The sequence below is a fragment of the Hoplias malabaricus genome, chromosome 2, assembly GCF_029633855.1.
Source record: "Hoplias malabaricus isolate fHopMal1 chromosome 2, fHopMal1.hap1, whole genome shotgun sequence".
Lineage (NCBI taxonomy): Eukaryota > Metazoa > Chordata > Actinopteri > Characiformes > Erythrinidae > Hoplias > Hoplias malabaricus.
The window spans coordinates 47,114,892-47,131,323 of NC_089801.1; the positions used below are offsets into that span (position 1 = coordinate 47,114,892).

Sequence of the window (16,432 nt, forward strand, 5' to 3'; positions counted from 1 at the left end):
TCACAGCGGGGTGAATGGGTGATGTCTTGGTGACATAGCCGGAAAGCTAAGGCTGATGCTAATGCTGAGGCCAAAGCTAGCCCACCGGGACACCACGCTTCTCCGATTCGCATGTCAAACAGGTTTGCCCTGCTCAGCGAAGCACCCGCTGAGGAGACTGTTAAGAGTGCTCTGGTTATAGGAGACTCTATTATTCGACACGTGAAATTAGCTGCTCCTTTAGGGGCGCCAGCAGTAAAAGTTAGTAACCGTTGCTGGATGTCCAAGTGGTGTTCCGAAAATCAAGTGGGCTTTATAGACAATTGGTTATGTTTTGAGGGCAAGCCTGGTCTTGTAGGTGATAGTATCCATCCCATGTGGGAGAGTGCTGCCTTACTTTCTTGCAGCATAGCACATAGTCTTTTAGTTAGTCAGCAGAGTAGTGTAAACAGCTGCTGACAATCCAGAGCCAGGACCAGGCCGCAGACAGACAGGCTAAACCGACTCTCTGCAAACTGCCTTGAGGCGTCACCTAGGTTCAACTGTATTGAGACTGTGTCTTTCCCCGAATTAAATGTAAAAGGAGAAAAACAAAATCAGCCTGTTTCAGCAACCTAATTAATATTAAATCATACACATATGATAGAGCAACACCTCAGAACTAAAATTTGGGTTACTCAACGTAAGATCACTAAACTCAAAACCAGTCATCGTAAATGATATCATAAGTGAGCATAAATTCAACATTTTCTGTCTCACGGAAACGTGGGTTAGACCAAATGAATATTCAGCACTAAATGAAGCCACCCCCCTAGACTATAATTATGTAAATAACCCAATATTATCAGGCAAAGGAGGTGGAGTATGTGTAATTTACTAAAATACCCTAGAAATTAGTCTTAAACAATGTGGATCAATCTGGATTCAGGCCACATCATAGTACAGAGACAGCTCTAGTCAAGACAACAAATGATCTTCTTCTTGCCTCTGATCAAGGCCATGTATCCCTGTTGGTGCTTCTTGACCTCAGCACAGTTTTCGATACGATAGACCACAATATTCTCCTAGAAAAGTTAGAAAACATGGTTTGAATTACAGGGACAGCCCTTTTATGGTTCAAATCTTAATTAACGGAATGTTATCAATTCGTAAAAGTGAACAATTTAAATTCAAGTTATTCTAAAGTAAGATTTGGAATTCCGCAAGGCTCTATTTTAAGACCGTTATTATTTACATTATACATGTTACCGCTAGGCACAGTTATAAGAAACCATGACATTAACTTTCACTGTTACGCAGACGACACACAATTGTATAGTTTAGCCAAGCCCAATGACAAACACAAATTAAAGAAAATAGAGGATTGTGTAAAAGACGTGAAAGGCTGGATGTTGCGTCCTGCTTTTGGGTCCAAAGGTGGCAAATAATAAATTATCAGATTTAATTTTAAATCTCGCTAACTTTCCAGTTATACCTGGTTCAGCAGCAAAAAATCTTGGTGTCATAATTGACCCGGATTTATCATTTGATCAACACATAGGCAGTATCACTAGCACAGCTTTTTTACATCTTCGCAACATCGCTAAGATTAGAAATGCCTTATCCTTGCAGGATGCAGAAAAACATTAGTACATGCCTTTATTACTTCAAGGCTGCTGTCAGGATGCACTAGCAGAAATTTAAGAAAACTTCAACTAGTTCAAAATCCTGCAGCCAGGGTCCGCACTAAAACTAGAACATTTGAACATAACCCAGTTCTATTATCACTTTATTGGCTGCCTGTAAAATTCTGCATACAAAATTCTGTTACTAACATATAAAGCTCTACATGGGCTCGCTCCTGAATACCTTCAAGATACCTTCAAGCCTCCAAGTTTACTCAGATCACAGAATACTTGATTTTTAATAGTTCCCAGAATTCAGAAGGCCTCAGCTGGGGGAAGAGCTTTTTCTTATAAAGCCCCCCAACTCTGGAATGATTTCCAGAAAATGTTTGGGACTCAGGCACAGTCACAATCTTCAAATCTAGGCTAAAAACTTATTTGTTTAGTTTATCTTTTGGTAGTTAATGCTCCCCCATAGATAAAGGTGGCAGATCCGGGGGGTCCATGGACACAGGGAATTATAGTAAACTGAGACGCTGGTGTTGTCGTCCCGCCGCTTCACGCGATCACTCAGGTTTGTAGACAGTGAAGCGGAGGGATGCCAGTGCTTCAGGATGCTCCCACGTCTGTGTGTCCTTCTGGTTCTCTCCTTTTAGTTAAAGCTGTCATAGTCAGATCTGCCGGAGTCATTAGCCACACTCTGTAAATGTTCACATTTTCTGCTTTACAAACACCAAACAGTTCAAACTACTTCAATCCCTTTTCATTTTACCGAGTAAACGACTGCCCAACTGTCTTGCTGGACAGATCCTCCTCCATGCTTCAGACCAGCTGCCCACACTCCAGCAACCACCAAGTGCCTTGAAGCTGCCCCAACACTGAAGTACTCACGGTCTCCTAACTATTATTACCAGTAGATTGACCAGAGAAGTATAGGTCACCCCTTGTGAGTCTTGGTTCCTCCCAAGATTTCTTCCTCAGCTGAGGGAGATTTTTCTTGCCACTGTCGTCCCTGGCTTGCTCACCTAGGGATTTTTACATTTCATGTCAAATCTTTGTCTTACAGGAATTCTGTGAAGCTGCTTTGTGAGAACATCAGTTGTAAAAAGCGCTATACAAATAAATTTGATTTGATTTGATTTGATCTTTCACACCTAGGTGCGGCGGGTGGTGAAGGAGGATGAGGCGCTAGCCAAAGTGAAAGCTGAGGAGACACAGTCCATGGCGGATGATGCACAACGGGATTTGGATGAGGCTCTCCCGGCTTTGGACAGTGCTAACAAGGCTCTGGATGCGCTGGACAAGGCTGACATCTCTGAGATAAGAGTGTTCACAAAGCCACCCGACTTGGTCATGACCGTCATGGAGGCTGTGTGTATTCTACTCAGCAGCAAGTAAGTGCTTATGTAGTGTGTGAGTGATACTGATCAATAACAACAAATTAAAAACAACTAAAGCTAAATTTGTCCCTCAAAAAAATAAACACTCTTGTTATCCCTGATTTTTTCTCTCTCTTTTTCCTTCTATTTTTTGTCTTCTCTCTGTCTCTCTCTCTCTGTCTCTCTCTCATATATTACCTCTGTGTATGGTCTTCATGCGTCTAATATCTTCTGATATTGTTCCCCCAAGTCGTTAAGTTTCAGTTGATATGAAAGTTGAAGTTCAACTTGCCCACTGCCTCTTGTCCTTTTTTCTGAAGGAAAGTGGGAGATATTTCACTGTCTTTGACTCAATAAACCAGTCTGTTTATTAACTTTACTGAAAAATCTGAAGGTTTGTATTTAGGCCTATTGATTAAGATATTTTATATTGATGGAATTACATAAAATCTACAGCAGAATTGAGTACTACCTCTGTTTCATTACACTCAGGCATTTTATTTATATAAAAACATAGATTATATTTTGAACCTCAGGAAAAATTGTTTTGTTATGTTCAGGTTAGAGTATATTTACATGACAGACTTTGTCTTTGTTTTTAATTATAGGTTTTTACCATGATCAAGGTTGGTGCAGGGCATTGGTGCATGTACTCAATATTTACTGACTAGGAAGACTAGGTGGTATCTTTAACTTAAAATTACAGCTTTAAAATCATTGTGATGTTTCACTGACCTGTCATAGGGAGATTAAAACCTCTGTTGTTGATACTCTGGGCTCAGTACTACAGAAACTGCATTGTGTAACATTTGGAGTAGAGTAGGAGACCACCCCCTTTCCCCCTTGATTACAGGACACTATAAAAGTGAATTACACTCTGCAACTGTAGCGGGGACACAGTTCAGTTAATGTCTAAAACATACTAGGAATTCCAGCATAATTCATTAAGACTTTCTACATTGTACAAGATTTATTCAAATACCTAAGACTGTGTATCCCATAATTTCCCCATCCCCAGAACTGATTGGGCCAGCGCCAAGCAGGTTCTGGGTGACTCAAATTTCCTGAGGAGGCTGACAGAGTATGATAAGGACAACATCAAGCCTCAGATCCTACAAAAGCTTCATCGCTACATCCAGAACCCAGACTTCATTCCTGAGAAGGTGGAGAAAGTGTCCAAGGCTTGTAAATCCATGTGCATGTGGGTGAGGGCCATGGACCTGTACTCCAGAGTGCTCAAAGAGGTCGGGCCCAAACGAGAGAAATTAGCAGCTGCACAGGTGAGTCCACCCTAGATGCCTTTTGGAGTCTTTACACTCTCAGAAAACAAGGTATGTTAGAGATACATTATTTGTCACTAAGAGTTCAAACTGTGTAAATGTAGATTTGAAGGTACATCAGTGGTTTTAAAGTCCAGTTGTATTCCCTAATAGTACATTACATTCTCTTCTCCAGAAGGATATAGGGATATTTGTCATCTTTCAATAGAGAACTTTTTTAAAATAAACAACATAAAATAAGTCCTGGCATATGATATATGAACACAATCAAAAAAAAATTATAACCATGTAAGGTACAGTTATGTTGACAGCAAAAGCGACCACCATAGTGAGGGAAGTGGATGGATAGGTGGAAGGGCAGGTTTGAAGGATGTTATCACATGGATATATGGATGGATTTATAAGTTAATGGATGGGTGGATGGATACTTGGTTAATAGGTGAAAGGATTGATGGATGGATTATTGGTAATATGAGTGAATAATCTGTTTCGCAAGAATGGTACAATATAATAAATTATGAACTGCAAGCACAGTCAAAGAGACCAGGAGCAGTGCTTGATAACCTGCATGAGGCCACAGATACTTCACTCGCGATATGTTTAAACACATGTTTAAAATATATGTAGATCACCATTGCTGGCCTAGTTTTATTAAATAAAATATATGGACAAAAATATCTTTATGTTGTCTGCAACTTTGGGGATGAGTTTCTGTGGTTCCTAGATGCTTTCATTATTCAATATCACCTACCAGATCTTGGAGTATTTAGGAGAGAACATATTTTCACCGATTTGTTGCAACAGTGGCATCCTATTTAGAGTGCCACACTCAAATTGATAGAGGTCTGACTGCATGGGCAATTCATGCTTGAGTTTATACACCTATGGACTGATTAAACACTGAATTCAATGACTAAGAGGTCTGTCCCAGTATGTTCATTCATATAGTGTATGTATCAGGTAAAACACAACAGTTCATTTCCATGGCTTTCCATGTGCTTTAGTATTTATAATATTTTCTGGGCAATTAAACATTTTATTAAATCAAATCAAATCAAATTTTATTTATATAGCGCTTTTCACAACAAAAAGTCGTCACAAAGCAGCTTTACAGAGATCCGGGTCCAAGCCTCCTATGAGCAAGCCAAGGGCAACAGTGGCAAGGAAAAACTCCCTCAGCACACGAGGAAGAAACCTTGGAAGGAACCAAGACTCATACGGGGAACCCATCCTCCTTAGGTCAACACCGGAGACACAACAGAGAACAGAACAGAAGTAAAAGTGAAATGATGACAGATGAAGGGGTTATAGTAATATAAATGTAGTATATTAGTGATGTATGAGTCTGAGGAAGGAGAAGGTGATCAGGGATTCTGTGTGAGTTAAAAGTAGGTGCAGAGTTAATCTGAGATAAAACAGCATGGCCATGCATGATATTGTAGATGAGACAAGGCCAGGATCTTGTACAGGATACACAGGGGCTGGATCAGGGCAACACCTGGAGAGCAGCAGGACATCTCAAAGCATGAGAGAGACAGGAGAAAGAAAACCAGACAAAGGGAACAAATAAAAATACAGAGGTTAGTAGGGTCATGGTAAAGAACGGGCAAATTTGTCCTGCGAAAAAGCTTCCACGGGTCAGGCAAGAGAACCCAATGACAGACAGTGTGTTGGCGGTTACTAGAAAGCTAACTAAAAAAGCTGTAGCTATGGTCATATGACAGGGTTAATACAGAACAGTGATAATATGAAAACCAGCTCAAAAACACTAATAGAGAAGGAGTAACCTGAAAGTGAATGATTAACCAAAAGCTTGTTTGAAAAGGTAGGTTTTTAATCTAGATTTAAAGATTGAGAGTGTGTCTGAGCACCGAACAGTAACCGGAAGGCTATTCCAGAGTTGAGGAGTTTTGTGCGAATAGGCTCTTCCTCCTGCAGTGTTTATCTTAAAGCGAGGAACAAAGAGTAGATGGGCATCCTGTGAACGAAGTGTACGTGACGGGCGATAAGGTATGAGAAGTTCAGTAAGATACTGCGGGCCTAAACCATTTAGAGATTTATAAGCTAAGAGGAGTATTTTATATTCAATGCGAAATTTTACAGGTAGCCAGTGTAGGGACGAGAGAACTGGGGTGATATGTTTGAATTTTCTAGCTCTAGTGAGCACCCTGGCTGCTGCATTTTGAACTAACTGAAGCTTGTGTAACGCTTTGCATGAGCTCCCTGCCAGGAGCGCATTGCAATAGTCTAGACATGAAGTTATAAAACCATGCACTAGTTTCTCTGCATCTTTTAAGGATAAAATATGCCTAATTTTGGCAATATTGCGTAGGTGGAAGAAGGCGGTTTTGACTGCATTGGATATGTGGGTATCAAATGTGAGAGTCGAATCAAAGGCTACCCCTAAGTTTTTAATGATGGTATTGTGTTTTACTGTTGAATTATCAAGATTAATAGCAGCATTTCTGAGTGAATGTATCTGAGTATCTGTACCTAGTAACAAGACTTCAGTTTTATCAGAAATTAACATGAGAAAATTTTGTATCATCCAATATTTAATTTCAGTTAGACATTCTGTTATTTTATGTAGACAAGCAACATCATTAGGTTTGGCTGATATATACAGTTGTGTGTCATCAGCATAACAGTGGAATTGAATCCCATGCTTACGGATTAGTCTACCCAGTGGCAATTAACTGTTAATATTGTTAAAAATTGTTTAATAGTAAATTATTATCAGGGAAAAAAATTAATGCCACTCAAGCTTAAAGGATAGCTGGATAAATGATTAATGGATCAATGGATGTAGGTATTAAATAAAGAGGATGAAAAGAATGTCAGACAATGTACTGATGGATGGATGAACTGATGGAGCATGGATGAAATAATGAATTGATGAAAATAGAGAAGATGGAGGATAAGTGGATTAGTAATTAAATGTATGGATTTATGAATGGATAGATGAAAAAAGGACAGATCAATGGATGTAGGGATGGACAGTAGGTTGATGGATGATGAGACTAAATCTATAAGATGATCTGATGAAAAAATGATACAGAATACAGAAGTATGACCTGATCATTTGGACTGAATGAAGGACTTGAGAGTTCTCCTGAATTGCTCTGTATCCTCACACTCACTGTGTTTTTATTATTATTCACAGAAATCACTCTGTAAGTACACAGTAGTATTGTGGACTACAGTGGTGCTTGCTGTGTGTCATTGAGCTTGTCCTGATATCTTTGCTTTGGTTTTGGTTTGCATTAATGTTTGTTGTTGTTTAACAGGCAGAGCTAGACACTACCATGTCGACTCTCAGGGAGAAACAGGCCAAGCTGCAGGAGGTGGAGAATCAGATCAAAGTTCTACAGGAACAATTCGACTCCAGCTTTGCAGAGAAAGAGGGATTGGGTGAGAGAGAGAGAGAGAGAGAGAGAGAGAGAGAGAGAGAGAGAGAGAGAGAGAGAATGTTGATGCTTTAGTAATGGGACTGCAACGATTATTATTCGACATAGTCAACATCATTGCCCCATTTTATTGTTGATGCATTAATTCGTAATTGCTACACATTACAGAATGTGCTGCAGTTTCAAACAAAGTTAGTAAAATATGACTGTAGAAATGTGCTGGTTTTGCCATTTCATTTAATTTTTAATGACAAAAAAAAAATTTGGAAAAAAAAAAAAGTATTTTTACCAGAAAGCCCACGGCCCTGTTCCACCTTAAATCATGCAGCAACTTACAAGTCAGTGCTCTATTCCTCCTCAAATGGTGCAGCAGCTTGGCGTTCCAGTTCTGCTATACACACACATAAAATTTACACATTAAACGCTCGTTCCAAGAGTGAAACAAGGAGAAAGGTGAAAAGGTGAATGGAGAACAAGGTGAAAACTAATGAGAAAGATAGCAGAAAAAAGAGTGTAGGAAAATGAAAGAGGATGGCAAAGTAAGAATAACTTAGGGAGTGGGGGAGGAAAAGGAAGCAGAGAAACACAGGAATGGTAAGAGTAAAGGCTAGGAAACAAACATGGAGAAAGACATAGAAGAAATGAACAATTATGAGGAGAGAGAGAGAGAGAGAGAGAGAGAGAGAGAGAGGAGAGAGAGAGAAAATATGCACTAATACTGACTTCAGTATGTAATTAAAGGATGCTAGTCTGATCAATCTGTCAGTTATACATTGTGTTTGTTTGTGTGTATGTTTTTATTGGTGTCTTTGTAGCTAAGACTATAGCTCTGACGGAGGCTCGCCTGGGCCGGTCAGAGAAGCTGACCGCTGCTCTGGGAGATGAGCAGGTTCGCTGGCAGGAGAGCATTGCTTTGTTTGAGCAGGAGCTCAACAATGTCATTGGAAATGTCTTCATCGCTGCAGCCTGCGTGGCTTACTATGGAGCCTTCACCTCCCACTACAGACAACAGGTAAAGTCCAAAAGTTAAATCCTCACAGAAATGTATATTCCAAAAATGTTGGCCCTATAATCTAAGTGGTGTTCCTCTGGGGGTCCTGTCCATTGAAGAACAGGGTGAAAGGGGGCAAAGAAAGTATGCAGAGCAATAGGTGGACAATGGTTTGTAATTGTAGTTTTGGTTTGTAACTACAAAGTAGTTAATATATCGCAATATAAAATGTTTCAGTAACAATTATATAATTTTATACACATTTTTGATATTTTAGTATATATTATTTACAGAATCTGTCACTGACTGACTGTATGTTTCAGGGCTCTGCCATCAGTTCTTTGCATTCAATTTTGAAGTTAGTTTAAAAATATCAGTATTGACAAAGCTAAGAGGTTATTGTTTGATAGTATTGTTTGTGATACCTCTAGCCCCTCCACATATTGCTGTTTTCCACTGCACTCTCCCTAATTGACTCGGCCTGGCTTGGCTCCTTTGCTTTTCTATTAGGCAAAACCGCGTACTTTTTAGTCGCTGTATGCTACTGATTTGAAGCAGGCCAAGCAGAGGCTAAACATGACGTGTAAATCTTGCAGTAGTCCTTTGAAGAGGCTCAAACTCTCCTTGGATCAGTGCCAGACAAAAAACTCTAGCGAGAGCCAGACATGCAATAAGGTTGAACTAGGGCACGGAGCCATCCCCAAAACAAAAATATCACGTGAATACATGATGAGTAAACAGCACCCGACGATACCTCTGCCACAGATGTGATTTTCACAGCCTACGGGTCCTATTAGAGATGGGGTTTTGCGATGTCAATTTTGCAATGGCTCCGTTTCACGGGGAAGCTATGGTAGATGGAAAGCATGGAGGGAAAATTGAGTTGAGCCGTGTTGAGTCCAGGTGATGCCATTCAGTGGAAAAGCACTTTTTTTGGTAAAATAATATTGTAATTAAAAAATTCAAATATTGTCCTGCACTTTTTCATTTTATAAAAATGTTTTGGTTTAGGTTATTAAAAGATGCTGATTTCGATGGTGGGATTGTGAATATTTGTCATATTTAGTACTATGTGCAGTTACCATAAAATGACAGAAGAATTTGTATTTTGATTTACAATTATACAAAAATGCTTTAAAACCTATAATATGCCACATATTGTTGTGTATATATATATTTCATTCATTCATTCATTATCTGTAACCGCTTATCCAGTTCAGGGTCGCGGTGGGTCCAGAGCCTACCTGGAATCATTGGACGCAAGGCGGGAATACACCCTGGAGGGGGCGCCAGTCCTTCACAGGGCAACACAGACACACACTTACACATTCACTCACACACCTACGGACAATTTTGAGTTGCCAGTCCACCTGCAACGTGTGTTGTTTTTTTTTGGACTGTGGGAGGATATCGGAGCACCCGGAGGAAACCCACGCAGACACGGGGAGAACACAGCAACTCCTCACAGACAGTCACCCGGGGCGGGAATTGAACCCACAACCTCCAGGCCCCTGGAGCTGTGTGACTGCGACACTACCTGCTGCACCACTGTGCCACCCATATATATATATATATATATATATTTTTTTTAATACTTATGGGACATATTATTTATAAAGTTATATATATATATATGACATATAAGAGTCAACATCTTAATATAAAATTTAATCCCATATATGTATGTGTGTGTGTTTGTTTAGCTGATAGAGCAGTGGATTTTGCGCTGTAAGGAGCTGGGCATCCCCATCAGTGACAATTTTAGTCTGATTGGAATCCTGGGAGATCCGTATGAAATCCGTCAGTGGAACGCAGAGGGTCTTCCCCGGGACAACGTCTCTACAGAGAACGGGATCCTTGTCGCCCGAGGACGCCGCTGGCCACTCATGATTGACCCCCAGGACCAGGTGACCTTTAGCCTCACTCCCTTCTCTACTTTATTACGTCATTCACCAGCATTTGTTTATAAAGCTTCCAGAATGAAACATCCTCCTCCTCTCTAGTACAGTATGTTTTTTTCCCCAATATGAATATGTGGGAGCGCTTGCAACTCCAGTTTCAAGTAGCTTTTTGATTAATTATAGATTAGATTCAGACGGTGGTTAGGATTGTGTGGAGTTGAGGTTTATGTGGGGAGCGTATAATGTGGACAGAGGGCAGTAAATGGAGCATTTCATCCACACGGCTTCTGTGAAAGTATATTTATGGTGCATGAGCATTTTGGTGCCACAGATGTGCTTTTAATGTGTACTCTGGTAAAACATATTTATTTAATTGTTGTAGTACTGGATCATTTTTTTTTAATTTAATTTAATTATACTCGATTGTTTTAAATGTAATTAATTTTACTAATTTTTATTCATTAATTCATTATCTGTAACCGCTTATCCAGTTCAGGGTCGCGGTGGGTCCAGAGCCTACTTGGAATCATTGGGCGCAAGGCAGGAATACACCCTGGAGGGGGCGCCAGTCCTTCACAGGGCAACACACACACATATTCACATCTACGGACACTTTTGAGTCGCCACTCCACCTACCAACGTGTGTTTTTGGACTGTGGGAGGAAACTGGAGCACCCGGAGGAAACCCACGCGGACAACACACCAACTCCTCACAGACAGTCACCCGGGGCGGGAATCGAACCCACAACCTTCCCTGGAGCTGTGTGACTGCGACACTACCTGCTGCACCACCATGCCGCCCACTAATTTTTATAAGAAATCTATACACAGTCCATTGTGCCACCTTCTTGTTTTTCACATTCTGAGCTCCACTGACCATACATGAGCGCTGTGTAGTTCTACAATTACAGAGTGTAGTTCACCTGTTACTATATATACTTCTTTATCCCCATTTCACCTTGTGCTTCAATGGTCAGGAGCTCCACTGGACCACCACTGAGTAGGTATTATTTGGGTGGTGGGTCATTCTCAGCGCTGCAGTGACACTGACGTGGTGGTGCTGGGTTAGTGTGTGTTGTGCTGGTATGAGTGCAACAGACATCAGTGCTGCTGGAGGTTTTAAACACTGTCCACACACTGTAGCTACACAGATTGTGTTGGTCGTCCTCTTGTTCTTCATGGACGCAAGACACTGTTGGAGTGATATTTTTGATTGATGGAATATTCTCAGTCCAGCAGTAACTCAGAGGGCTTTACTCCAACAGCTTTGCTGTGTTTGATCCACTCATACCAGCACAACACACACTAACAGACCAAAACCGTGTCAGTGTCACTGCAGAGCTGAGAATGATCCACTACTCAAATCATACCTGCTCCGTGGTGGTCCTGTGGGGGGTATATACCATATAGTGCAGATGTCTTATGCACCTAAGAGGTAAAATAAAATAAAACAAATAAGAAATATAAGGGCGGCACGGTGGCGCAGCAGGTAGTGTCGCAGTCACACAGCTCCAGGGGCCTGGAGGTTGTGGGTTCGATTCCCGCTCCAGATGACTGTCTGTGAGGAGTTGGTGTGTTGTCTGCGTGGGTTTCCTCCGGGTGCTCCGGTTTCCTCCCACAGTCCAAAAACACACGTTGCAGGTGGATTGGCGACTCAAAAGTGTCCGTAGGTGTGAGTGAATGTGTCTGTGTTGCCTTGTGAAGGACTGGCATCCCCTCCAGGGTGTATTCCCGCCTTGTGCCCGATGATTCCAGGTAGGCTCTGGACCCCCTGCGACCCTAAATTGGATAAGCGGTTACAGATAATGGATGGATGGATAAGAAATATAAGGTTTTTTTCTATAAAGTAATAGGTGTGAGTGAGTTTGAAGAACAATGTTTTGTTCAGATTCTCTTTTATTGCATGGATTTGTTAAATAAACAGCACACATGGAATAACGTTATTTGGTTTTATTCTAATGTTGGGTATTATTTGTTTGTTTGCTCTTAGTAAATAAACACTTACTGCTCAGATAAAATGCCTTTAGATGCTGTTTCCCTTCCATGATGTATCCAGCGACGCATAATGCCATTTCAGACCAAGACGCTTACTTTCTCCCCATTTACAGAGTTAGGGCTATGTACAAACATCAGTGCTTTTTCCAGAGTGCTAGCAAATGGTCAGGAAATATTCTCTGATTTGTAAGAAAAGTGTTTTTTTTTTTTTTATTAAAATATCCAATATGGGAATATTGCCTTTAATGATATGCAACAGTTACCATAAATCGACAAAGGCGCGGGAGAATGTTTAAATCTTTTATCAAAATTTACATTATACAAAAGCTTTAAAACTTATGTACACCTAATGTTTTATTATTCCTTAAGGTCTAGTGTACAGTAAAATGTGCAGTAGTCTGTTCTCTGTGGACACTAGCTTGTTTTTCACTTACGAAATCAATTAAACATTTGACCAGGGGCACACAGGGCTGGATCCATTGTTTTTTTCTATTTTAGGGAAAGACAGGTTTATCAGGACAAGAAGGCACAGAACCCAATCAGCTAGCTTCTGTGCATTAGCATACAGATGTCTGGCCCTGTCTCTGAGCTGCTCTGTGTTTTCATTAGGGCTGCTTGTGATTGCACTCCCTTCCTCCTCAGACTCCTTGTCATTTTTACTTTATCTCTCACTCGATCTCATCGTCCCTCTACTGGGAGGCCTGTTGGCTCCTCTGGGAGAGAGAGATTGAAGCTCACACACACATAAATAAACCCTCTTTCCTGTCTGGTATTTACATAGTGCCCTGATCTCAGCTCTACTCAGCTCATGTTGCTGGCATGCTCCCTGGCACATTCTGTTCTGATCTTGCACACGCTCTCCTCTCTTCTTTTCATCTCAGCAGCCACTCCTTTGAGCACACTGTCACATCCATTCCATCTTGGGTCCCACATTCCAGCTCACGCAACACATGCAACTCTCCCAGTATCTTCAGAGAATTCCTCTTGACAGTTCTGACACTTCACCATGGTCAAGCAGCTTCATCTCCTCCGTTCGCATCCACCATCCTCCTGGCCATCGCACACTGCTTCTCATCCCGACCTTTTGACCTTTTGTCCCTCTTCTGGCTAACATCTGCTTGCCATGGGGCCCCACTGAGTCTCTGGTGGGACACATGTCCGGTGCTTTCAAACAGAAAATAATCAGGATTCATGAAGATATTCTCTCTTTCTTCTGACTAGGCCAGATGGATTAAACAGCTGCTATATATATATATATATATATATATATATATATATATATATATATATATATATTCATTCATTCATTCATTATCTGTAACTGCTTATCCAGTTCAGGGTCGCGGTGGGTCCAGAGCCTACCTGGAATCATTGGGGACAAGGCGGGAATACACCCTGGAGGGGGCGCCAGTCCTTCACAGGGCAACACAGACACACACACATTCACTCACATACTCACACCTATGGACACTTTTGAGTCGCCAATCCACCTACCAACGTGTGCAAGGACTTCTGATCTCATGCCATGCTCCGTGTGGTTTATATATTTTCGGAAGATGCATCAGAATGGCCTAGTTCAAATAACTATATTACTGCTCCTCTTGCATCTCAAAAAAGCTGAAATATAAAGAAATTTGGTAAACTGCATTCATTTAGACAAGCAACATAGGCATAGTGCAATTGGAAAAGAGCCTAACATCAGCTTAAATGTGAGTGGAACAAAATTAACCCACGATTGGTTTGAGGTTAAACGAGTGGTAAGTCTCTGGGTAATTAAGGAATTAGCATCAAAGCAATTAGGTTATGAACTGCGATCTTTGTTTATTTGATTGAAAATATATTGATTTGTATGTTGAAAGCCTTTGGAATTCCTCAAGGTTAAATAATAAAACCATGGAAATGCTAGTGTTTCATATCTGAATGCTATTATATGCGTGTCCAGCTTCATGAAGTGCATTTTAATGCTCTCCCGTTTTGTACCTAAAACAGGCCAATCGCTGGATCCGCTCCAGAGAGACCAAGAACGGTCTGAAGGTCATCAAGCTGACGGACTCGGGTTTCCTCCGGACGCTGGAGTACGCCATCCGCCTGGGGCTGCCAGTCCTGCTTGAGGAGGTGTGAATCAAATTGCTTTTTGTTATCCCTGAATGCTCGAAAGACTGGCTCCCCCACATGATTTTAACAGAGTTAGTACTAATGCATACAGGCCAATGAGTATCATTGTAATTATACATATGATAAGATAAAAAATATCCTATGCCAATCCATTACAGCTACTCATAGGGCCCAGCCCACTCTCTACCAGTAACTGATACCTCACCAACTCTTCGCAGGGGTCATCAAGTAGACACCTCCCCTCATCTGTGTTTCACAGAATTAAGCCCACAATATTTCCGAAAGGCTCAACAATGAGGTTTGACATCCCAGATTCACCCCACTACAAGTTCACTGGCCTCCCTGGCAAATTAGCATCACTGGCATGCTTAGTGGCAGTGCCACCAGTTCAACAAAGATTTCCTGCACTATAAACAACCGTAAATCTACACTGGCCTTCATGATGACTAAGGCCATACCTAGCCCCACGTGTGCCATTAATGCCACGAAGTTTCACGTGAGCTTTGTTATACATCACCAATCTTCGGCATATGCCAAAAAATTCTCAGTAAATACAATATTATGACACAACACTGTATTCACATACCCAGTCCTCCATATATCTAAAACACAATACACTGCAGCTATTCCAACTTTATAATTCATTTCCCCAAGTTGTCTGTGCTTTCCTACTCCACCATCTTTCAACTATATCTTTCAGTTTGCCAAAGGCAAACTGAGTTACAAACCCCTTAAACACCCACCTCTAATGATGTAACATAACATTATGACAACCTCCTTGTCCACTCATTGTCCATTCTCTCAGCTCCCAGTTTTTAAACACTTTGTCCACTCTGTTACACACACATACCACCTTGTAGATGCAAAGTCAGAGAGAGTTACTCATCTGTTGCTGCACAGTTTGTGTTAGTTGCCCTCTAGTGCTTCATCAGTGGACACAGGTTGGTGGAATATTCTCCGTCCAGCAGTGAAACTGAGGGGTGACCCCAAACCCACTAGTGCACTTGTTTAGTGTCGACTTTGCATTGTTCATTCCTGATGGTGTTGCTACCTGCAGGTCTGGCATGGTACCTACCTATGCTTTACATGTGATCACATTGTTAAAATACAGACCCCAGGTTCCTATCACCACCACTATAAAGAAACATGATTTATTGTATTTCTCTGCATATATCTATTAAATCTGGTTTTTGAAGTGTTGTGCACAAATATAGAAAATGTCGGATTAATATTAGAAAATAATGGATTGCAGTATTGATATTGTTATTGAAAAAAGTATTATTGATACTGTGTCATCCCTAGTTACTATGTATGTTACAAGTCTCTATGTTCATGTGCAGCTTAAAGAATCCCTGGACCCTGCTCTGGAGCCTGTTCTCCTGAAGCAGACATTCGTATCCGGAGGCAGAACTCTGATCCGACTCGGCGACTCAGATATAGACTACGACAAAAACTTCCGCTTCTACATGACCACCAAGATGTCCAACCCCCACTACTTGCCAGAGGTTTGTGTGTTTAATTGTGTAAGTATGAGAATAGTGCAATATTCAGAGTGACTCATGTGTGTTTGCTCTCATTCCAAAGTGTTATCAGGGACAATAGTAAAATATTCATTTTTATTAAATTCCCTTGATAGTGAACAGCTGTGTATGAGGTCTGTGAGGTTTGGAGGTTTTATACTCATGTAAATTGCCATCTCCCATGGTTTTCTTTTTGTTTCCCTGACATTAAGGTTTGTGTGCAATTTGCATGTCTTTGTCCACATTATCTCAGAGGAAGAG

General features: G+C 41.0%; 1 protein-coding gene across 4 annotated transcripts in view; it reads left to right on the forward strand.

Annotated features, from left to right (window-relative positions):
- Positions 1 to 16,432, forward strand: part of dnah6 (dynein, axonemal, heavy chain 6) — a 162,699-nt gene that overhangs the window by 104,635 nt on the left and 41,632 nt on the right. For all 4 annotated transcript variants that reach the window (XM_066659940.1, XM_066659943.1, XM_066659942.1 and 1 more), the window contains 7 exons: positions 2,742 to 2,977; positions 3,981 to 4,242; positions 7,530 to 7,653; positions 8,465 to 8,661; positions 10,344 to 10,547; positions 14,526 to 14,651; positions 15,992 to 16,156. In XM_066659940.1, coding sequence (XP_066516037.1) covers positions 2,742 to 2,977; positions 3,981 to 4,242; positions 7,530 to 7,653; positions 8,465 to 8,661; positions 10,344 to 10,547; positions 14,526 to 14,651; positions 15,992 to 16,156 — 1,314 coding nt within the window. The remainder of the gene's footprint in view (positions 1 to 2,741; positions 2,978 to 3,980; positions 4,243 to 7,529; positions 7,654 to 8,464; positions 8,662 to 10,343; positions 10,548 to 14,525; positions 14,652 to 15,991; positions 16,157 to 16,432) is intronic.